At 46.1% G+C, this 23,590-nt stretch overlaps 1 protein-coding gene across 6 annotated transcripts in view; it reads left to right on the top strand.

Moving 5' to 3' along the window:
* SPSB1 (splA/ryanodine receptor domain and SOCS box containing 1) overlaps positions 1–23,384 on the top strand; it is a 29,101-nt gene extending 5,717 nt beyond the window's left edge. For 3 of the 6 annotated variants that reach the window (XM_026074092.1, XM_026074088.1, XM_026074093.1), the window contains 2 exons: positions 15,877–16,703; positions 21,276–23,384. In XM_026074092.1, coding sequence (XP_025929877.1) covers positions 16,010–16,703; positions 21,276–21,403 — 822 coding nt within the window. In that variant the 5' untranslated portion in view covers positions 15,877–16,009 and the 3' untranslated portion in view covers positions 21,404–23,384. Of the gene's footprint in view, positions 1–7,686; positions 7,727–8,661; positions 8,745–9,807; positions 10,343–15,876; positions 16,704–21,275 lie in introns of those variants that run through there. The other 3 variants (XM_026074091.1, XM_026074090.1, XM_026074094.1) reach the window with 3 other exon arrangements.
* The last annotated feature ends 206 nt before the right edge of the window (positions 23,385–23,590 follow it).

Here is a 23,590-nt window from a genome sequence, read left to right as displayed (position 1 = left end):
GGGACAGGTTGCCCAGAGGATGTACAGTGTCGATCCTTGACGGCCTTCAAGAGCAAACTGGATAAAGCCCTGAGTAACCTGGTCTGACCCTGCTGTGAGCAGGAGGTTGGACTAGAGACCTCCTGAGGTCCCTTCCAGCCCAAATTATTCTGTCAGTCTATGAAAAGTTTGTGTGTAGGCATCTTCCTGTGATATTGTCAGAACAGAGGTAACCGCTGGAAGCGGGTAGGCTGTTAGACAAGGGATAGACAACAAGGGCTCACCTCCTGCACAGCCAGACTGTAGTCTGGGATTTTTGATTGCTTATTTTGCAGAAGGAAGYTTATCTAAGAACCTCTCATAATCAATTTCTGTCCTACAAATATAACCTGAAACACTGACCAGATGAATTACTTGTTTCAAGTCACAGCATCACTACTAAAACTGTTATTGCTTGGATAAAAATTCGTAATAAAAGGAGATTTATCCAGTCTAGTCTCTTTTAATGTCAAAGGTGAGCTAAAAAACAACTTGATCTCACAACTGTTCCCAATCCTGCCATGTTACTGAACACTTAGTGGCAAGTCCTTTTGCTTTGACAATGGCATCCTTCCCTTCAGAGMAGGCTGCCCTTGGAAGGATACCGGTGTTTCCAGGCTCTCAGAGCAACCACACAAGCTTGCTTTATCTTCTCCCTCTGAGCCCATCCTTCCATAATATCAGGAGGTGGTCTGTAGTTGCCATATAAGGGTTTATTTCTTCACAGCAAGTAGCAGTACCTGGCACAATGCTGTCTTTAACCCTTCTGAGAACTTAATGCAGCGCTGTGGGCTGGGCAATGCAGGACCCTTCACTAGCTGTTTGTTCCCCCGGGATGCTGGAAGAATGTGATAGGACAGATGTTAAAAACTGAGGGATCCTTTCTCTGGGAGCTGCGGAAGGTGGTTTGCTCTCCACTGTGGTAAGTTCTAGGAGCTGAATGTCCAGCTTCCCTCTGCTTTCTGAATTCACAGGTCCTGAATTGAGTCCTTTAAAAGATATTTGGGGAGGTCAGAATGAATTTCCCTATGTCTCATGTTTTGATTGTCATGGTTTCTGTTCATCAGATTTGATCAGATGGAAAAGACTTCCAAAATCCTCAGTCAGGAAACCCGTTAGCTCCTGACTGAGAGGCTTGGTTATTTCCTCCATGAAAGTTAGTGACATGCATGTGTAGGCTGGAGTGGGAGTTTGTCTACATCCCATCCTCCTGAATGTAGTGGGAATGCAGTAGTGTTTAGTCCAGTGACTGAGTACAGACTGGAAAAGGGAGGATGAAAGTGATGAACTTAGAGGGAGGTGGATGGGGTGGAGTACGACCAAATGCAAGGAGGAGAATGCCAGCTGAGCTGGTGAGGGAGCAAGGTAAAGGAACTGTAAAACTGGAGAAGGAAAAGCTAACTCTTGCTTCCCTTAATGTCAGGGCCAAAGCAGCTTTTTGTGAACAGGAACTGACTGCTGTTCTGCTGGGTATCAAGTGTGCTTGGCCTTGGAGTTTGATAACCTTCAGTGGTAGGCGGTTTGAGGCCTCCTCTGTGGTGCTGTCCTTTCTTTACCTCTCCCTAATTCTCTCCCTGTGATGAAACAGTACGAGAACTGCACAATGCTCATCAGCTTTTCTACTCATGTTAAGAGCATTTTCTTCTACCCTATGTGGTAGGCTAGTAGCACCTCACTACTCTTTCAAATGGAGGAAGCCCAAATCTGAGAAAGCGGAAGACTGAAGCTCCCCAGGCTGAGTGGGAATGGAACAGACTTTAGTCCCTCCTCAAAAGGCCCTGATCTTGCCGTAACTGCATGTGCTGTTCCTGCCTCCTCTTTTTGAAGAGGAAGATCTCCTGTGCATGTGGTGCAGCAGGAATCCAACACCCCCCTTGGAGGGAATGGAGAGACACTACTGTAGTGGACTGAATTGTCTCTGGTGCATGGCCCAGRCTTCAGCTGTGCTGTTTCCATAGTCCTGATAAGCAGTACCAGACACTTGCACAACTTCCCCTCTGGCATGGATGTATTTGATGTAGATGCATGTACTGAAGCTTCAGACACAATAAACCTATTTGAGGGCCACAGGCTGAGTAATCTAGTGCTTGGCAGCTGCTCTGTTGTGGGGATTTTTGCTTTTCTGTTAGCAGTGCTTGTGACATCTTGAAATGAAAAGAGGAAGGAGGAGGCTGTAGCTGGGTAAAAATAATAAAATAGCTCAAATTGCAAATGACTTTCCCGAGGAAAAGGAATCCTGCTGGACTCTGCATGGCTACGGATGGAGTAGGCTTTATTGCTGTTAGGAACAGGGATTGAAGTTCTGACAACCTGCCATGGAACTTATATTTTCAAGCTGTCTGAGAAAATGCTGCTTTTCAGGACTGGAACCCTCAAGTCCATGTGACTTGCTCTACAGCAAGGGCTCGGTTCCTGTTCTTATACAGGTATTAAGTACTTGTGCAACTTTGTTCAACTCCCGACTGGCTCTTTGTTTATGGAGGTGTTATGTAATGCCTTGTTCTGCCCACTGAAAGCAGCAGGGCACCTATCCTGGAAAAAAACCAACAACTTCTAGACCAGCACTTCCAGTAGCTGGGAGAGACCATGCCTTTACTCTTAAGCCTATGACTGACAAGCCCGAGCAACCTAGGAACATGTTGCTTCTCCCATTCCTTCAAACACTTGACAGTGCGTGAGACAGGCCTTTTAAATCTGCTCCTAGGCGAAGGATAGGTAAGTGGGAGGCTGACCTCCCCTGAACTGGGAAGTGATAGCAGAAGATGCAACTGTGTACAGCAGTGTTAGTTTAGGTATTTGCAAGCGTCTTTGCTTTACCATGCTGTCACCTATAGAAAAGGCAGGAGGGAAGCTTTGGTAAGGCGACTCCCGAGAACTCTACCGAGGATTTCTTCTGCTAACATAGCTGCTGCTAGCATTAAGCCAGTGGTTCCTTGTTTCAAGGGGAAAAGGAGCGTTTTGGTACCAAAACCTTTGTCCTGATGGTTTGTTCTGTTTGCCAATCTTGAAGTCTTGCCAGAAAAGAGCTTTCGGTATGGGAATGGAAACTCTGGATAGAGGTAGGAACATTTAAGTTTCATTCTGTCTGCCCACTGCTCCCCTCCCCACCTATTGATTATCAAACCAAGCTAACAAATGAAGGTTGTTCTTAGGCAGAAGGACATGAGGGCAGGACAGAGGGCTGTGTAGACTCTAAACTACTAAACGGGGAAATTAAAAAAAGCAAGGAGCACTTCTGCATGAGCAGGGTGGCTCACTATGGTTTATGTGGATTACTTTAATGCAAATAGCTCTAAATGTAAACATCTGCTATTTAAAATGTATGGTTGCTTAAAAGTAGAGGAAATGCCTTTCTAAATGCAGCCTATCTTGAGACATTACAGCTCCAGTGCTTGGGGGAAGGAGGGAAAAACGTGAGGCAAACATAGCAAATTGGCCAGGCACTGCCTTTATAGAGCATTCCCAAGCACCCGTGCTGAACTACCACCGCTCTATCTGTTAAATCACTTCTTGAGGGTATTGCCAGCCAAAATAACTGCTGCTTGCTTCTGCCTGTTTTGTGAGCTGGGGCGACTGTCTGTAAGACTGGGCAGTGAATCCATTTGGGGAATGGATCTGGCTGAACAGAATCTTCCTGGATTAGTTTCCCCTGTTCAGTCTTCAGTGTGGTTGTGTTGCTGCTTGTGCTGGTACAGCAGGGCAAGGAGCGGGATGGCAAGGGCTGGAGGAGAGACAGTGACCAACGGAGCAGCTCTACTGCAGTGCTGGACTGTTTTTAACCRCACTGGAACGAGGCCCAGCTTGGTGATGATCCTCTAGCCTAGCCAGTACCTAGTGGAAGGGTGTATGTTCCTGCTCCCCCTCTTTCCAGTTCCAGAACAACTTTCAGCAGAAGCTCCAGACTAATTGACCAACCTAGTCAGACTGCATTTGAAATGCTTTTGAATGGGATGCTAAAGCAGAATAATGTTCTGGCTTAAACTTGTCCCAGCAGGTACCTTTTCAGTCCCTTGTCTCATTCCTGTTAACTTCCTTGACACTGCTCAGGCCATCCTTTACTTATCCTCTGTAATAACTTTTTCTGTTTAAATTCTAAGGCCTGGTTCAAAGATGGGCTGTCTAAATAATTGTCCTTTCTTAACTTTCTGTGAGGATGGACTGAATATAGAGCCCTGGAGGATCCCAAGACCTGGAACTTCTCCCTGAGGAGCCATCTAACCTGCAGAAGAGGTCCTGTGAAAAAACTAATCTGAGATGCTTCAGGATGTCTCAGAGTTGCTAGGTTCCTTGTACAGCCAAAATGCCAGCCCTTTGCCCTGAAAGAGCTTTTATCTAAGGGCAATATTGTATGGCACCTGTGAACAGAAACTTCACTAATCCCTAGTTATAGAGGAATTGTTTTTTAAAAACCGGGCTACTCCTCAATTTGAGGAATGTGTGGCAGTAGAGGGGCAYGGAGCAGCTGCTAAAGAACAGGAAAGTTAAGACAAGCACTGTTAAACACATGCCTGGTAGTTCAGTCCCCCAAACTAGTCTTTCAAGTGTGGCTTGTTTATAGAACTGGGGACTTTCTGCAATGTGCCAGGCAGAGAGCTCARCCTTACTGAGACATGAGGCTTCTTCTGGGAGTAGTGCTTGTTTACATGCAAAGTCTCAATAGCATAAGGAAAGAGACATCTGAAAGCATGCCGGCAGGTACAAARGTATAAAAGGTGATCCTCTGGACAGGGTTTAAAAAAGGGTTGTGTAACCTTTCTTCCTGCTGCCTGTGACTTATTTCCCATAGCACTTAATCTGCAAGCAAATCTCAGAGCCMTCTCCTAAGAGCATGCAAAGAAACTGGAACTGTAAAAGCCTGTGCCTTTTGCAGGTGACTGCTGCTGTTTATCTCTACGTTAGCCTAGTTTCTCTCCTTGGAATAAACTCTCCCAAGACTGACACTGGTGGCTTCTTAAAGCAGAGACTGTGCTGAAGCAACCTGGGAGAATCTTTCTATATAGTTCTGCCAAACTACCTTAATTTCAGTACAAGCAAACTCCATCTGCAGAAAAAATGGATTCTTGACAAGACACAATGAGAATAAAATCACTTGTCTAGCCTGAAAGTGGTGCCATGAGCTAAGAAACAGCTTTGCCAAATGTGACTAGTGACATAAGACCCTGGTGTGCAAGAAGCCTGTCTTTTCTAACCTGGAAAACACTTGATCTAGTGCTTCTCTTTTCTCTAAATGAATATCTGCATGCTGAAGCATGCAGAGAACCTGCTATGCCAGAGGAGCATGTTGTAGCTGGAGAACTACAGCCTCAAACGAGCTGCTCAAACCAGTGAATCGGCTGTAAACAGCTTGCACTGCAGAATGGCTGTGCTGATAACTGTGCAAAGCACTTGGAGCAGGAATAGGGCTATACATAAGAGCTTAATTATTGCATTAACCTATTATTTTTCCTCCAGGCTCTCCTKCTGCAGTGGCTGCATTGCTTCGTGCCCTTGCTGCCTTGTCTCCCCATGCTTTCTTCAGGAAAGGGGGGAGCTGTGTGGATCTTCCTGCTCATATAACACTATGTACAGGTGCTGTCTCAGCTCAGACGTAACTGCCAAACCACAGCTTTTTGCTATTTCCTCCAAAAGAATCTATCTGGAGTGCAGAGCTATGGCTCAGCTTGCCACATCTGAACATCATCAGCAGCATGTCCCCATGATAGCCTGTCCATAACCTCTGCCTTAAAAACAAGGGATGTCTGCAAGCCATCTGTATGCATTCTAGCTTGAGAGCGCCACAAGCAGATGGCTGAACTGCTAGCTGGGCTGACTGTCCTCTGAGTGTGTGGCAGGCTGGCTTGTGGCACCAAGCATGATTCAGATGCTGAGTTATACCTGAAACCTGAGCTCATCAAATCGGCTCTTTGGCTTTGGAAGCGTTGCCTGTAAATAGTTGCTAGAAACCATAGTTTGAAGCTGCTTCTGGAAAATAGCACTTCACCAGCTGGCTACAAAAAAGTATTCTGGACCAGCAGGATGTTGGAGAAGAGCAGAGGGGAGAGATGTAAGGAAGGTCACTGCTGCAGCTGCAGATGGGGGACATGGGAAGGGACTCTGGTTAAATTTCTCAGCGCTTGGCTAAATGCGGAGTTGTCAGTTCAGTGTGGGATGGTGAATTCTCAGGACTCCCTCCTGCCTTATGAAGGAAGAGCTTTAGTAGCTGGCTTTCTGGCCTGCTCATTCTGCTATTACTCGCTGTGCATACTTGGCCAGGAGGCCTGAGAGAAGCCACAGTAAACTTGGTTACCCTTCTTATGCCATATAACGCTGCTTACCCTGCAGTACAGGCACTTATGTGCCTGCGTGGTAGTGTTCCGCAATGTTAGGGAAGCGGGTTGGGAGCTGAGTTCTGCTCTGTTGTGCAACCAGTTTGCTGGGAGAGCAGAACAAGTTAATTAACTCCTTTAACCATCTATGTGTTACACTACCAATAAATGAACGACTTCTAGACAGAGTCTCATCATCCTGATTTAAGCAATGTTTGCTCTGGAAAGACCACAGGCCATGAGTAGGAGGAAGGGAAATAGACACAATGTGAGACTAGGAGAAAAGGAGAAACTATATACTGTTGGTAATGCAGAGACCTAAAGCCAGCAGTAGAGCTGAAATTTATTGTTTAACCTACATTGCCTCTTACAGCTGCTGGAATACTGAGAACAAAGCATCCTTCAAGTAACTTCAGAAAAGGTGCAAAGGAATAGCTCTAGAGTGCTGTTCAAAGTAGACTGACCATAGGAAGATGGTTTAACAGCCTGATCGTGCTGAGAACATAACAGCTTGCAGTGACTGAGTGAGCCTCAGAGCTGATCCCAGCCTCTCCACGCGTGGAGATGACCAGCACTCAGCTTGACTGCTTCTTCAGAGGGAGGCAGGGGAACAGAGGTCCTGGTGAGATACTTCACTACTGTTTATCCTTCACGGAAGGAAAGATGCCCAGCGTCTTAGCTATGAAGCAAGCATGGCAGTGGAGCATACACTGCAGAGTGCTCAGGCATGTGGGATGGATCAGATCATGGATCGTGCCAGTGAACAGAGCCATTATGTCAGTATGGCATGTGCTGCTGTACCTGCAAGTACATGTTAGTCGTAAGTGGGAGAGGCTGTGGAAGACTACGTATTCTGTTGTGGTTCTGAAGGCATATTAGGCAAGAGTCTGTAGCTCTAAGTACAGGGCTTGAGTAGAAAGGAGAACTTAAATGGACAAGACTGAGTTGTTAAGACTTGATGCACATGAAGATGGCATTGCCAGAGCAGGCAAACGGCTGGAATCTGCCTCTGAGAAGCTCTTTTAAAGAGCCTTGACGAAACACTGCCTGTGCGTGGTCCTTAACTTGCAGCTGGCATTTATGTGGTATCTAGGAGCTACCTTAAACAGAGCTGTGATGGGTCTAATGACCTTTCTGAAACATCTACTAAACTTCCTCTGTGAGAAAAAACAGCTTGAGTTCGCTTCTTTTTGTTTAAAAAAATATTGTAAGCTTCTCTGTGACCTGAATTGCCATTTGTAACTAGCCTTTAACAGCAGAGAACATATCTGGCAGGAACTGGGGAACTCCTGTCTGACTTCCTTCCCTCAGTACAAATGCTTTGCGAAGTAAACCTCTCCTCTGTTGCTCTGTAGCCTTTTCTGCTAGGTTACACAGCATTGCAGTTATCGGGAACTGCCTAGGTAGGTGGACAGTGGAAACTTGCTTAAGTTGGTTGCTTGTGGGTGGCTGCTTAGCAGAGGATAACGGGTGGTTCTTGCAGTTCCAGGTGTTAGCTTATTTAGATGTGCTGCTCTGGATAATTTCAGTGCTCCACTGGAGAGCCATCTGCTCTGTAGAGTGTAAGAGTGTACACACTGCCCTCATGCTGCCTTGCAATATTGCAAAAAAAAAAAAAAAAAAACTTGACAGTTTCTGCAGAAACTGTCTGAATCCCAAGGAGGAGAACCCTGGATTGCTGTATTGGTACACACAGGTTCTTAACGGCTACAAGTCCTGGTGGTGTTGTACAATGACATGCTCTTGGCTTCCTTGGACAGGAGTCTTTTCTGGTATGTCTCAGGGTGGGCATTCCTGTGCTAGCTCCCTAATGTAGAGGAGAGCAGAGCTCTTGGTGCCCAAGGCCAGGGAACCCGCAGCTCAGTGGATGAATGAGGTTTCTTGGCTTTGCATGGTGGCTTGTTAGCTTTGTAGTTTGGTAAGGCAAGCACTAACAAATATTAAGGCTCTCATTTTTCCCCATCCCAGGTGTATTTTGAACATGGTTATTTCAGTGGCCTTTTATTCTGCTGGAGGGTTTTCCTTTTTGATGTGTTTGCTGGGACACATGCCATCTCTCTTAATTCTTTCTTGCCCTACCCCTCTCGCGATCTCACAGCGACTGCAGTTTCACTTTCTGCAAAGGCCATGCAGCCCTGCCACCAGCAGCTAAACCTGCTGAGCCGAACTGCTGCTCTTGGGTAGGTGGGGCTGGGGAAGTTGCCCCTGTGGCAACCTTCTCTTGCTGCAAAGAGCAAGATAAGTAAGAGGCTGCCAGTGCTGTGCAATGAGGGTTGCTTGCCCAACCCTGATCTAAGCAAAATTGCAACACTCTGAAACTACGTCGAACCATGTTGTCAGTGCAGTTGTTCCTGTCATCTGGTTTGTAGCTGCTCATAGTCTCTGCTAACACAGCACTGGAAGACTTCTTCAGTTGCATAGGTGAGCTTTACTTTTTTTCCCCCAAGGTTTTGCTGAATCTTTAGTTGTGGGGGAGAAGGGTCTTGAAGCCTGAACACCAGTGGAGTGGCTGCTTCAGGGCTGGTTGAGGTGTCCTAGATTTCCTGTGATCAGCTTGTGCAGTAGGCAGAAGTACACAGCACAAATGAGGGGATGCATTTTTGATATTAAGAATTAATGCTAAGGAAAATGTGTAGTGCAGGTTATTTGGGGCGTATGATCAAGGAATCCGGTCTTGTCTTAACACCACCAAGAAAAGTTTTGATGTTTAAGTAACTTCTAGTCCCCTGCTAAAGAAGGGGGGATAGTTCTGTGTGAAGGGTCTTTGCAGGTAGCTTGTGCACAACCAGCATGTAAAATCTTGTGAGGCGATGGAAAGGTGACACCAGGTGAACTGCTGCCGGCAGGTTAGTCGCAAATTAGCAATAACGCAGCTCCGATCAGTTGAGTCTCTTTGCTTGTTGGCTTGTGTGATGAATGTGCAGCCCAAGAAAACAGGCCAAGTTTACTTAATGTTTTTCTACTAAAATAATGCTGGGTGGAAACCTGGGCAAATCTGCAGGGTTTTTTTTCAGCCTCCTCTGCAGGAGCTGTTTGGTATCCTGTAGTTCAGCTTTCCAAAGCAGAAAGCCAGTAAATGACCATGTGCAGAACACTGTTTTCTCTCCTTCTCATGAGGTATTTTCTAGGCTGGAAACTTTCAGGGTAGGGCTCCGATTCATTGTCTCTAGAGCACCCAGAGTTTGGTAGGTGCTTTAAAGGTCTGGCCTCTTCCCTGTAGAGGTATTCTGCATAAATATTATTGGGAAGAAAAGGAGCCAGAGTAAACTTACTAGAACAAATAGACTTAAAGTAAAACTGAATCAGGAATCAAGGAATTTTAGGACTTTCGTGTACTGATGTTTAGGGCCATCATGTATTGATGTCCTATAGGTGTTGAGCTGCAGCACAAAGGAAAGACCTGCGAGATGCGGGGTTTTTCAAACTACAGTTATCAAAACTTTTCACAACTGTCTAAAGTGCTTCTGCTCTTTCCTTCCGGCAGAGTTTGTAACTGAAGAATGGTTTGCCATACCTCACCTCACGAAAACGGATGTTTTCAGTGGCTGAGTGAGTGCCTCACAGGTGCTCGGACAACTGCAGGCATTTTCCTGTAAAACCTTTCTACTTCCCCTTTCTTCGGAGAGGCTGTTCCTAGAACTCCGAATGCTGCAGCTGGGTGGTTGCTCTGTGGGTCTTGAGGCTTTGCACCATCCAGGCTAAACTGAGCCTTTGGCAGCACAGGATTTTGTTTGGGGTGGAGTGGGGGGTTAAGGTTAATGGAACCACCAGAGACACCAAGTCCCTCCGAACAGCCAGTGCCAGGACTTTGCCTTGTGGGGAGATGTTGGACTGGGACTTTAACGACTGCTGCTTCTGTGGAAGTARCTCCCAAATGGAGCTGAAAATCTACACTGCAGCCTTTTTAAAATTCCTGTGTCGCTTTGAGATGTAGCTACCTGAAATAACCACCTGTGATGTGATAAGGCTGACATGGGAACAGCCTTTTGGCTTCAGACCCAACAAGGAGGGCACCTCAGGTGCGTATTCTTTGGCTTAAGTTCACTGCGCTGATGGTTTGAGTTGCATTTCTAGTGCGTGTTCAGATGAGCTGAATGGGTTTGAATGCTGGTGTGTGTAGGAATGAGGCGAACAGGCTTGGAGCAAAAAAGCAGCCTTTTTCTGGATGTGGATGACTTAGAGAATCCTCACAGCTAGATTCAAAGGCGAATTGTTTAGACTAACGCTCACAAGCTTCGCGCAAGGTGTGCCCCCCTGGGTTTTTGGAGGACTCTAGGGAAATAACCGAAATCAAGTTCTAGCTATTTTTGATTCATATTGAGACACAAAATATCCTGGTGTGGATAGTTCAGGCTGCCACCTGCATGGCATCAGCCTGGCTGGGTCCTTGGTTGTGTTCCAGCAGCCCCTGCCTGCCAAAGGGGTACAGGTGGCCCTGGGCACTCGGTATGGCTCTGCTCTCTTGCACCCAGCGCTTTGGTGACACTACTAAACTACAGGCAAAACTACTAAAGGGAGAGGACTGTAGGTCTGGAGTGGAATGAGAGGAGGAATTGTAGATTGGAGAGGGGAAAAGCAAACAGCCTTTGGAAAACATGGGACAAGAACCAGGGAAATTAAATCGGGATGACTGCCTGAGTTTCAGGAGGTCTGTGATAGACACTTAGACAGCTTGCCTGGCTCATGTCAATACCTAAATAGAGGAAGGGTTGGACACCTCAGCTCTGCTCTGACTTCCGTGTACATTCCTTTCTTTGCGAAGCCTTGTAAAAGCTGTGTTCTCCCCATTCAGCAGCAGGGACTTTGACACCTTCCATTGAAATGTCTTTGTTATCTCTTGCCTTGATCTATTTCTAGCAAGCAGTTGTTTTGAAACCTGGCATGTCTTTCTAGCATGGCAAATTGCCTGCTTGCTCTGAACAGCTAAACTGGAGGGGGGAATCTAATTCTCYCTGAAAAAGCAGTAAGCATTTTGCTCTGAGACAGACTATCCTAATTTTGTTCCAAAGCTTTTAAGTCTGGAAGGTTAACAATAAAACTGCAAATAGCATGGGAACAAAACAGAGCATAATGGAGATGGGGTTATGTTTATAAAGCAGAGCAGAATTCCAGCAAACCTGAATTGTTGATGTGATAGATAAAAAGCACTTCCAGTGCTTGCATATGTATTTAAACCTCTAACCATTCAAAGGCTTTGAGTAGCTGCTTCCCTAGTATATTTGTGGCTGTCTGCGTCTCCTATCAAGCTGCCCAGAGCATTAATCCATTAACCGTGGAGCTAAGCCTCTCTGTCTCTGTCCTGCTGAGGGAACGCACCTGTACAGTTTCTTGTGCATGAGGAGGCTTTTCCTCTAAAAGCATGGGGGCATTAATTGTGCCTCCAGACTGCAGGGCAAGGTGCCGCTCTGCAGTTCTAGACCAGGCTAGTGCCGGGAGCACCGGAGCCTGCTCTGGGCAGGAATTGCTGCCTTGCCCTGATAAGGAGCCAAGCTGCACTTCAAGCTTGGTGTATATAGTGCTCAGTACCTGACCTGCTCTCCGTCTAATCAACTCCTTTGTTCCACTCTTTTTGCCTTCCCCCTCTCTTTCACTTCTTTATCCTGACTGTAACACTTCATCTAGAGTTAATAGTCTGCCTGGGGAAAGAGTCGTAATTGAGGCATGTGATGAATAATCCTTGTCTTCAGGAAAGGTCGCTTCCTTTTCAGAGGAGGCAGACAGCACCCTGCCAAACGTGCTTTGGAAGCGCCTCTCATCTTTGCTGTGTTGATTCTTTGGTGCAGCAGCCTTGAGAAATATGATGAAGCTTATGTTGACAGGAGGCAGAAAGTCATAATGAACAGGGCATGTTTTTTTTCTAATGAGTACAGAACTGCACACTCTTCTCAAGCATTCTGTGCTTCAAAACAATCTGCACCGATACTCCTGCAGTCTGGCAGCCTGCTTTGTTTTGATTATTGCTTCCTATGCAGTGTTCTCACATGTACTGTACTGCTCTCAGGAAATCTCTGCCTCTCCTCTTTCTGCCAATGTTTTGTTCCTTTATCCTAATCGATGTTCCAACAGCTGAACTTGCCTGTAGACTTCCAAGTGCGCTGTAGCCAGCGCCTTGTTGACAGCCTCTGTCCATGTGCTGCGGGCCTTGGGAATGCCAGGCGGTTCATCTGGTGCTCTCTGCAGAAGAACATATGATTCAGACCTTCCRATCTCAGTAGCCTGATGGTCTTTCTCCCAGCCTGAGCAGATGACTTGCACTGGAACCAAGTTGGTGTCAGCCTTAAGGTGTCAAAACTGAGCACTTGAGTACACACAAACACAAAGGCTTAAAGATGAGACAGTGGGGAGGATTGAGAGGAACTGCCRTTAAACCCTTGGATAGCTGCATGCAGTATACGTGCTGCGTTGGAAAAGGCAATTGAGCAACTTCCTAGATGGGTTTGTAGGACTTGTTGCTATGTTGTGATAATGTCTGTAGGAGACAACTGCAAGAGTGCTTGTGAACTTGTACACCAGCAGCTCAGTTCATGTCAGTGTCKGCTTGCTTTTTTGGTCCCTTTGGTTTGGGTTGCTGCTGTTCCTTAGGCTCACAGAGAGCAAAGGAGACTGTGTCCTTAGAGTGGCTGGGAGTGCCGATGTGTCATGGAAATGCTTGGGCCCAAGCACCTGTGCTAGRTGTTGTCTGCCCTCTGAGCTGTGGGGCAGAACAGGTAAATAACACGCATCTATGTTGTGGGGGCTGATGTTCTCCCTTAATGTCAAGCTCTGGTGTTGGAAGGCAAAACAGCCCCCTGAAACTTTCGTGCTTAGAAGTTAAAAGAAGTATTAGTATCATCTCTGCAGTGAACTGGAAAGAAGAACCCTAGGGGACGAATAAGGACATCTTAGAGGTGCTGGCATCTGGTGCCTGTGCCATCACTCTTAATTTGTTTTGCAATTACTCGCTCATTCTCAGCAGTCAGCTGGCTGGCTTGCATTATTCAAGACTTGTTTTGATGCTGTGGATGGTCCTTACTGGAGGGTCCTACAGGGTTTCTCCATTATTCYGTCTTATCAACTGCTAATGTGATTGGACCTGATCTAAGGGGGAGTTGTTTAGCGAACCACTTTCTGTCCCTCAGTGCCGTACATCTGAGGTCACTGAAGAGCTGTACTGCTGCTACTTGAAATAGCTATATTGCTGCTTAGTGATGTGCCTTTTAAAGAACCTCAAGGATTTTCCTCCCCACACTTGACGAAAAAAGGCGGGGAGGGAAAGGAAGAAAGTTTTGTGGGGGTGGTTCTTTACGAACTACCTGATTTGAGCTCACTGTTTCAACAGTGTCCCCTGGGCTACTAGTCAAAAGCTGCGGGGAAGCTGGTGAGTTGATTCCTAACCCAGAACATACATGATCTTTCTCTGTCACCTTCTAGCTGAAGCTTTGCTGCTTATGTCCAGTAACCTTATTTTTAAACCAGATCTGATTCATGCTCTATTTTCCATGCCAGATGAGGTCCTGGTTGTGAGTAAGTGTTGTGACTGTAGCTGGCAGGAGCCCTGAGTGATTGCCTCACTCCAGGAAATGTTAAAATAACACTTTTTTTCTTAGAAAGCTAGTTCCCTCCCCTCCCACTTTTAATTCTCCTAATAGCTGCCCCCAGTTTGGCAGCTGTCATACAGAGGGTTGTTTGTGTTGCTGAGTGAGAGCAGAGCTGTTTGGGTGGATGCTGTCCTGGGGGGAAAGGTACGCAAAGTGAGCCAGTCTCTCTAGGCAAACTGGCTTAAACTTTTTCTGAGGTTTCTCTGAGATTTGGAAGGAAAACTACTAAACTGTGAGAAGATTCTTGCTCCTCCCCCTCAGCTCTGCATCTTAAACGGGGACTTTTTTTCCCTCTCTTGGAGAAGAGGAGCTGCCCCAACTGATGCCGCTCACTTGAGACAAGCTGTACAAGAGGCTTTTTAACTGCTCTCTAAACTAGTGAATAGTGGGTCCAGCACTGCTGAGGGCTGCTGCGATGGGGGTCCCTTGAGACTGGGCACAGTGGATTTTCTCTGCTGCTTTGGACTTGCACAGTCAGGTCTCCGAGGTACTTTGCAAAGCTGGAGTGGGGTTGAAGGAAATTATTTCCTCAGACCTGTATCAGTGGCTGCTAGCTGCTTTGCTGCCTGATCCATGGAAGGTTTGTAGCTCTCCAGATGGAGAAATGTTCCTTTTGTTTCCTGGCTCCTACTTTGTTTGATCACTGCTATTGGGTGATTGTTTTGAATGCTTCTTATTTTTTTGAGCTGCTTAAGTGTTGAGGGAAGAAAAAACTATTTATGGATGGATGACAGCACCAGGCAATCCCTCTGCGTGTATATTTGTAATATGTAATGTTTACTCTAGGGGATGCTTGCATTCTAGAGGCTTTCATTTGCAACTGTCAGCCAAAAAAGGAAGGCTGGAATTTGGTCGTCTTCATCTAGTCTCTGTATGAGAGACCTGGGAGCACTGCAAAGGAAGCACTTGCTAGAATACCAGCTAGAAGAACACCARGTGGTGAACTGGTGTGGTGCTGTGGCATGAATAAGCTGTTTTGGCCCCTAGAAAAATGTTGGTACTAGGCTTTTGTAGTGCCTGTTCTAGTTGCCAGCCTGTGATCGTCGTCTTGAGCTGGAACACAAATGCATCCCTTCTGAAATGAAGCCTGCTTTCCATGCCCTATAGGGAAAGCTGCTCTTACAACTGTATTGCATCCTTCAAAAGGCTAGTTCCAACATCTCTACAGCAGAAGAAAACTGGCTGAAGTTGTCTAGGACTTCTTCTTTGAGTATTAAATATCTTGTGTGTTTTGACTCCTTTGTGGGTAGCTGTAGAGATGACTCTGGTATATCCAACTGGAAAGGGACTCCAAGGTGGGTGGAAGGAGCTGGAACAGCGCACACCAGCAGGTAGCTGGGGGGCTTCACTGGGATGTCTTGCTCAGCCTGGCCTTGTGGGTATGAACTAGAGCTGAGAAACCAGGCAAAATTATATTTATAAAAGACATTGTTTTCAGTCTTCCTACCTACTGAAGACCATCAGGAGGAATGTAAGTCTCTAGCATTACTGTGTATCAGGCTCCAAGTCCTCTGTGTGGAAAACTTAAGGGAAGGTTTTCTTCCAGCCTGGATAACACATAGGTGACCATGATGTGAAACCAAGGGTAGCTGGAGGCAGCCTGACTGAAGATGTACTCTCCTAAGGCTTAATGGTGCAGCAAAAAGGAGCAGTGCATTTGCTGCAAAGGGAAGACAAGCTCTGGTGGCTCTGAGTCCACACCCTCCTTAAGCAAAGGAGCAGAAATTCAAGTGCCTTTCTGAAGGGGACATCAGAGGTGTAGCATATGGATCAAATAGATGGTATTTTAGATAGTGTAGTGCTATCTCTGCTGTGCAGGGTGTGCTGCATAGGTGGTATGCATCACCCTTCCTCCCTCATGGACCGGAGGGGTGAGCTGGCAGGCTAAACAGAGTAAGTGTTGTGTAAATGTTGCTTACAAGGCTGTACGTGCTAATGTTTAACTCTCTCCTCTTGTTTTTCTTTCCATSCCTTAGGCAATACTGACCAGTGCACATCTTGACAAGATCTCCTAGCAACCTTTCTGCAGGCTGAATGACAGCGGGAGCAGCAGGGTAAATTGATGAGCTTGCCTGGGGAGCCTATAAATAGGCAAAATCGGAGCACACGATGGGTCAGAAGGTCACAGGTGGGATAAAGACTGTGGATATGAGGGACCCTGTATACAGGCCACTGAAACAGGAGCTCCAGGGACTCGACTACAGCAAACCCACACGTTTGGACTTGCTACTGGACATGCCTCCGGTATCGTATGAAGTCCAGCTATTGCATTCATGGAACAATGATGATCGCTCGCTGAACGTCTTTGTGAAAGAGGATGACAAACTCATATTTCACCGGCATCCGGTGGCTCAGAGCACAGATGCCATCAGAGGCAAAGTGGGATATACACGAGGTCTGCATGTGTGGCAGATCACATGGGCGATGAGGCAGCGAGGCACGCATGCTGTGGTAGGGGTGGCAACAGCAGATGCCCCTTTGCACTCTGTAGGTTACACCACGCTTGTAGGAAATAACCATGAATCTTGGGGATGGGACCTTGGGCGCAACCGACTGTACCACGATGGGAAGAACCAGCCAAGTAAAACCTACCCTGCCTTCCTAGAACCAGATGAAACTTTCATTGTGCCGGACTCCTTCCTGGTCGTTCTGGACATGGACGATGGGACACTGAGCTTCATTGTAGATGGGCAATACATGGGTGTTGCATTTCGGGGACTCAAAGGGAAAAAGCTATATCCAGTGGTAAGCGCAGTGTGGGGACACTGTGAAATACGGATGCGCTACTTGAATGGACTTGACCGTGAGTATAACTCCCTGTATTTTTTTTCAAACAGCACATATCTGTGGGCTACTTATGTGCAGGCTTACCACCTCCCCCAGGGAGGGCTTTTAGAGGGTGAGGTTTTCATGTCAGCCTTGTGGTGGTTGGCTACATCTCTGAATCCTTAATGGCCACTTCGRAAGGAGCCTGTCTGGCTGGAAACACATGTGCTGTTCCCATGGCACTGCAGGGAGCAAGCAGGGCATGGGAAGATAATAYGACAGGGGAAGGTGTTATTGGCTGTTTGCTGGCTATCTGTCTGGAGAGCTGACAAGCTTTTGTTTCTATATTGCTACTAAATTCTCAGCAGAGATATCCTTTCGATCGACAGTCGCATTGTTTGCAGTGCAATCCTGGTGCCTCTCTGTAGGGAGCAGTCTCTGAAGCACAATCACCTCCCTTAGATGCCTGATGAAGGAACTTCTAAAATCCCCCGCAGGCAGRAATGGGAAGATCTCTGTCCCTGTCCGATTGAATGGGAATGTCCCATCAATCAAAGTGGCCCACTCTCTTGCTCCTTTCAGGGCAGGAAGTGCTGATTCCTAGTRTGGGGCTGAATATTGTAGCCAGCACAGTTTGTGCCAGGTCTTCTAAGAGGGATGTCAGTTCCTAGCTAAGCTTAGTAATAGCTTTGGCTGTCCAAATGYGCAGAGAAGTCTGTTATCTCTCATAGTCAGGGTTCCTATTGGGCCAGACTGACTCAGTTGTATGGGTGGGGTGGAGGAAGAGGTGAAGGAAGTGGATTAAAATCTGGATTTATGTTGTTACTGAAATAAATTTGGCAAGGTTGATATGAAAAGGGTAGTGTATTTCTCCTGCATTCCRGAGCAGTGTCTGCCCAAAGGCTGTAGCATACTGGATTCCTTTATTTGAGAGCAGAATGTGTTTGTTCTAATGCTGGGCCAGCAGTGGCAAACTCCTGGCACTGGTGATGTGAGGTACAATAAAGCTGGCACTAAGCACCAAAATTCAGCTGTGACAAACTTTCTTTTTAAGAACTCTCATAGAATAACCCAAAAAGCCTTGCTAAGGGGTAAAGAGCTAAATTCACAGACCAAAGGAAAAGGAACCAGATAGCATCTCATGCTGCTTAAACACCTTTGTTAAACTCCTGGTTCCCATTAACTGGGGGTTATAGGCATACTCCTCTGATGATACATCAGGAGGAAGTTACTTTAGTTAGATAAGTCCTGTTTGGTTTTGTTGAAGTAAGAGTAAACATCTCCATGCAGCAGGGTATTCCCAGGGCATTGGTAAAGCTTGGACCAAGCTGGATCCAAGTGGACGTCTACACAGTTTAGTCTTTTGCGGTTTGGCTTGTCAGACATGAGGAATAATAGATGAACTATTCTGCTGTTTTTCTTTGAAAATACTGAGTTTCTTGGCTCTTCAGCTTTTGAGTCTCAAAACTGGTTAAAAACCAGGGCAATGGGACACAAGTCTTGGATATTCAGCTTATTCTGCCATGGAGTATCTAATGGCTGTAAATTCTATATGAAGCAACTGACTTAAGGACTTATGTTTATCTACTGAGATGCTCTATCATGACTGCAGTTTCCATCATGAGCCACAACATAACTGATCTCTTCCAAGGAAGATTTAGCTCTGGAGGAATTTTTGAGTTTGGTACCRTCCCTCAAGTAGGTGTATTGTTCAGCTGATTTTTGCTACTATTTTCTGTTTGCAGGACTGGAGTGAATAGGTGGGAAAGGTCTTTCCAGTGTCTACAGTGGATGTTAAACACTTAAGTGGATATTAAGTTGTGCCACCATTTCTTAGTGCTCAGTGTAGGTGTCTGCCTCCCACAAATTACTTTATTCTTTTTTTTTTCTGCAGCCAGCCCTCTTCCCATCAGCTTTTAGCAGATGAGCTCAGAGCAGGAATAGCAGAACAACCCTGGAGAATAGGAATCTTGATTTGAGAGCCCTTGGCAAAACACTTTCTCACACCAGCAGGAAGGAGCCCAGCTTTTTCTGCCACACAATGGCTTAAGGAATGGCAGGAGCTGCAGTAACCAGGCTTTGCAAGTGTCAAAGCCAAAATCTGCAGCTCCCCTCAGAGCCAGCAAGTCTGGAGTTGTCAGCACAGAACTGCACTCAGCAAGGAAACAGCCACCTCCTGTATTGGACTTGGTTGTAATGTGCTCTCGGCATAGGAGCGAATCATGGGCATGAGGCCAGGAATGACAGGATGCTATTTTGGCACAGATAGAAAGAAGGTGTCTGGCTCTAACCACTTCTGAGCGTTCAATAGCAGCACTGTGTCCAGTGATTGTAGTGCTGGTGAATGAAAGGAGGTCAGACGCATGCTTGCTTTCTTGGTCTATCTTTTGTCAGACTGGGTTATCAGTGCAAGCTAGATGAGGATAAAGTTCTTAATCTCTTTGGGAAGAAGATCCTTTCTGTTTTTAAGGCCGTTAAACTGGAATATGTTTGTTATGCTAATGCCTATAGGCCTTGAAGGTCAGGGCCCCTTGTCCTGGGTGTTGGCTAGGCAAGCACTGTGTGCTTCAGGACAGTGTCTGTGTCCAAGCAATCTCTAGGTCTGTCCCATCTCCTCCTGCTCCACGTAGAGTCTAGCATATTTGTGCCCCAGCAGCTTGAGAATAAGCTACACTGGAAAGTCCCGAAGGAGTGCTGCCAATAATAGGTTCCTCTGGCAGTATTGCGGCCAGAGCTGAGACGTGCAGYGCTGCTGTACAGAGACCTGTCCCTGCAGAAGAGGCAGTGTGGATCTTGGAGCAGCTCATTAGGAGGCAAGACCTGCAGTGCGTTGGGCTGGATGCAGCTATGTTCTGCATGAAGGTGCTGAGCAGCTGTGAGGCTGTTTTCACCTCATGACACAGAGCAGATGTGGCTAATGGTGGGGCTGGGGGTGTAACAGCGCTGCTCTGATGGATCTGTTTGCTGATTGATGTCTGCCCAGCTATCACTGCTGAAGGGGTGTGCGTAAAGACGTGTAACACCTTGAATGTTGAATGGTTGAGGCACTGGGAGAACTGCTAGAAAAGGCACTGTACTGCAGCAGCTAATAGTGTTTGAACCATAATGGGAGGGGGGAAGCAGGGCATTAGTTCAGCTCTTTGGCTGCTAACTTCAGGGGGAGACAGACCAATTCGAAAGTGCAATTCCTGACTTCGCTACCATGTCCCTCCGCAGGTAGCAGACTCTCCTTCTCACAAACTTTTTGCCAAAAATTGGATATAAACTAGCTCTCTGCTTTTCACTGGAAATGTTCTCTACATGGAGCAGTCTGAATATTTTTATTTTCCAAAGTAGAATCAGGATGTGGCCTGATCAGAGGCTACTGACAGCACTTCTGTCTGAGCTTTTCAGTGCTAACTGTAATATATGAACCTGGAAGGAAGGGATTTTTATCCATCTTACTGCATTTCTTACCAGTATTCATTCCATCAGTAACATGATCATGTTCAGGAGAATTAAACTTTCACTGTCTCAGCTGTTTAAAACAGCTGTATGAAGTAAATTAATTTGGCTTGAAGTAGTGGAAGTTAGAGCAGTTGGCATCTATCAAAAGTTCCTGAAAACTGCGGCTTCCCAGCCAAGCTTTTCCRTTCCTGTGGATGTTTTTTAGGTGCCTCTGGCCTGAGATGTCTCTAAAGAAAACTTTTAACGGTGCATGCTGAGCACTCAGGCTATTAGAAGATTGTCCAGTGATGTCCTTAATTCAGGATGCCTCTGTTTTAGCTGTGTCTTGTGTGAGCGGGACCCCGCAGCCTYGAGCAGTGCGCTGTGCATAGGTGAGCTTGGGCAGCCTCAGTAACAGAAGCTGCAAGAAAATTTATCTTCCTTCTGTGCAGCTCTGTTCGCTCTAGCTTTGACCTCAGCAACCCCTTTATGTTGTGAATGACTCTTCAGCATGAAAGGGCCCAATATGCCATGCTTGAAAAATTAATATTATCTTGTTTACTGTTTAAAGTACAGCATGCAGAAATAGTAGCCCAAAGCTTGTATTTTTCCTAGGTGTGTATGATGCAGGGGGAATCCTCCGATGGAAGCCRTTGCACTACATTCAAGTGTAGCAACATGAAGCTTAATGGATGATTTTACCCATCTCATGGGGATCAGGTAGTAGGAATGAAGGGGCTGACAGCTGTTACAGTACTAGAGAAGAAACACAAGTCATGGTCCTTTCTGTGTACCTGTATCACATGGTGCTATCAAACTGTGCTGTAGTCTTTTATTTTCAGTGAACCTCTTACAAAGGTGTTTGGATACTGCCATGAGAGTCACAAGCTAGATGTATGTTCTCAGACTTGAACAGTATTGCAGAGAGGTAACTTCCTTAAGTGATTCTAATACTCTTTCCTTCACACACGTGTGGCTCTAAATACCTTCCACAGAAAGTCATCCTCAGCCTGTGTATTTGACATGTTAACGTTGCTGATGCAGTGCTGAATGGCTTGGGTCTTGTGAACAGGCCCAGCATTCACTTCTCTTGCTCGTATTTTTCTGGGGATTTTTAGAGCTAGCAAAGTGAATGTGTAGCTCGTGGGTTGGGATGCTAATGTTTTGGATGTTTTTCTTCCAGCTGAACCACTGCCTCTGATGGACTTATGTCGGCGAGCTGTGAGGCTTGCTCTGGGCAAGGAAAGACTGAATGAGATCCCTACGTTGCCACTGCCAGCTTCCCTCAAGAGTTATCTGCTCTACCAATGACCTTCATGTTCAAGGACAGAGCTGGAACCAAGGCAAACAATCTGGAGCTGACCCACTGGGCAACGGGTTTGCCACCCTCACGTCACCGCTACTGTTGGAACTCCTTGGCTGAAGTACCCCTGTCAGTGCTAAAGCGAATTCTCAAATAATCCTTGTTTCACAACTAAAACGAGCATTTTGTTCTTTGGAAGTTGCTTCTCCAGCACACTTACAAAAGGAACCTTTGCAGAAGCTCTGTGCTTCCCTGCTTCTCCGGATAAAGGCTGTACTGGATCCTTTGGGTTGTAGAGCCTATGAGTAAATTATTCCTCTGCGCCAGCCAAAGGGGAGATCATAGCTTAGGGGAAGGGAAGGCAGTAGGAGTGGAGGTCTTTCTTAAGACCAGGTGCTAAGAATGGAAAGGTACAGGGTGGCCAGCAGAGGTGGGGAGAGTCTGGAATACCAAGAGGAATTATCAGTGGGATGTTAAAACCAAAAAAAAAACCAACAAAAACCTTAAACACCAAAACCAAGAACCTTTCCACCAGGACACTTAACTTGGAGAAAGTGGTTATGTAGCTGATGTCTGTCTGTCTGTCTCTGCTAGGACTTCTCACTGTGTTCTGAGGTTATTTAATAGTGAATCTTGCTTTCTTGTTTCTGCCACTATCACTTTCCCAGTTCTCCTCTGTTTGTCCTGCCTTGTCTTAGTGGGTGTGACTCCGAGCAAGCATCCCATGTCTTCACCTGCCCTCTTCCTGTTGACTTAAAACTGCAGGTTTTAGTCTGGAGTCAGGGGGTTCCTTGCTAGTGTGGGGACAGGGAAAGGACAAACTTGTCCTGCAATATAGGCCAGGGTGGATGAGCTCTGGGACTGGTTGCACAGCTATAGGCCCTGCAGCCTTAAGTCTGCTTTCTGTATAGCCTGTCCTTGTTAGGGCTTTAGAAACACATACTGAGGTGTTCCTCTAATGTCTCTGCCAGGGTATTCTCTTCAGTAAGCTGCTTAAAGTCCTCCAAAGCTTTGTCCTGTCATAGACCATCAGCCTAATCTCCTCTTAGCTATGCAGCAGGAATAGTTCTCCCTGTCCCTTGCTTGGGGGTGGGAAGATGTCCCAGACAGAGGCAGGTAGCAGTGTGACTACAGAATTGCCATCAGCAGACTGGAAATCTAGAAGCTGGTGATTTGCTGCAGAATAATGTAACTTGTGAGGCTTTAACAGAGCCCTGTGGGGTCACCTTCAGGCACAGGAAGAAGAACAGGAACCTCCCCAGAGCTGGGAGGGGGGAACTGCAATAAACAACAGGACAAGCAATTCAGGCAAAATCAGCACATCCCAAATAAAGATTCCTGCCTCAGTAGCCAAGTAAAGAGAGGATTGGAGCTCTCTTGATGTCTCCACAGGCTACTATGCTGCCTTTCTGGGGTTATTTTGCACATTTCTTTGTCTTGAAAAATGTTTGTGTGGTTGGTTTTTTTGCTCTTGAGTTATTCCTTCAGTTCTGTGTAGGTACAAATGAGTTTAGTTGTTGAAAATGTTAATATATATATATTTGTGGTGTATGTATAAGAACCATGTTTTAAACAGCTGCTGTAGGGTACCTTTTTTAAAAATAAACTACTTGCATAGTATATTTTTTAAAGCACAGAATTGGTGCCAAGACTGGGTGGGGTGCGATGTGCCCCTTTTTTTAATCTTATCTTGTATAATTTTTTTTAACATAGGKGTTTGTACTAGTTTCTGTTACAGGGTGGGACACAAGTTGCACAAGAAAATTCAGTGTGTATGGAGCTCTACTTGGTTGCCTTCAACTTGAACCAGTGTCTTCCGTTAACTCCAGGGAAGCATCTGTGTTCTTCCCACTTCTAATGCTCTTTGCGCTCTCTTGTCTCCATCTCCTCTCACTGCCCAATATGTGCTTTGTACAGTTTTAAATTCTCACTTTCTATTTTATGGCTGTAGATAACATTCAGTAACCTAATAAACTTTATTAAATATTACTTGGTGATGGTTTTTATATGCATGACATGATCAGACCTCCTTACTACCTGTATGCTGGGGATTACTCCAGAGAACCCATCCCAAACAGGTAAAGCGAAGGGGGTTAGGTTAGCAGTGTCTTCACTTAACAGAATAACAGTTCAAAGCTGGCCTTTAAGAGCTATGTACAGGAGGAGGGTGAGCAGCAGCTATCACTACAAGTGCT

The sequence above is a fragment of the Apteryx rowi genome, unplaced genomic scaffold, assembly GCF_003343035.1.
Source record: "Apteryx rowi isolate R43461 unplaced genomic scaffold, aptRow1 scaffold_38, whole genome shotgun sequence".
Lineage (NCBI taxonomy): Eukaryota > Metazoa > Chordata > Aves > Apterygiformes > Apterygidae > Apteryx > Apteryx rowi.
This window is presented reverse-complemented; position numbering and strand designations above follow the sequence as displayed.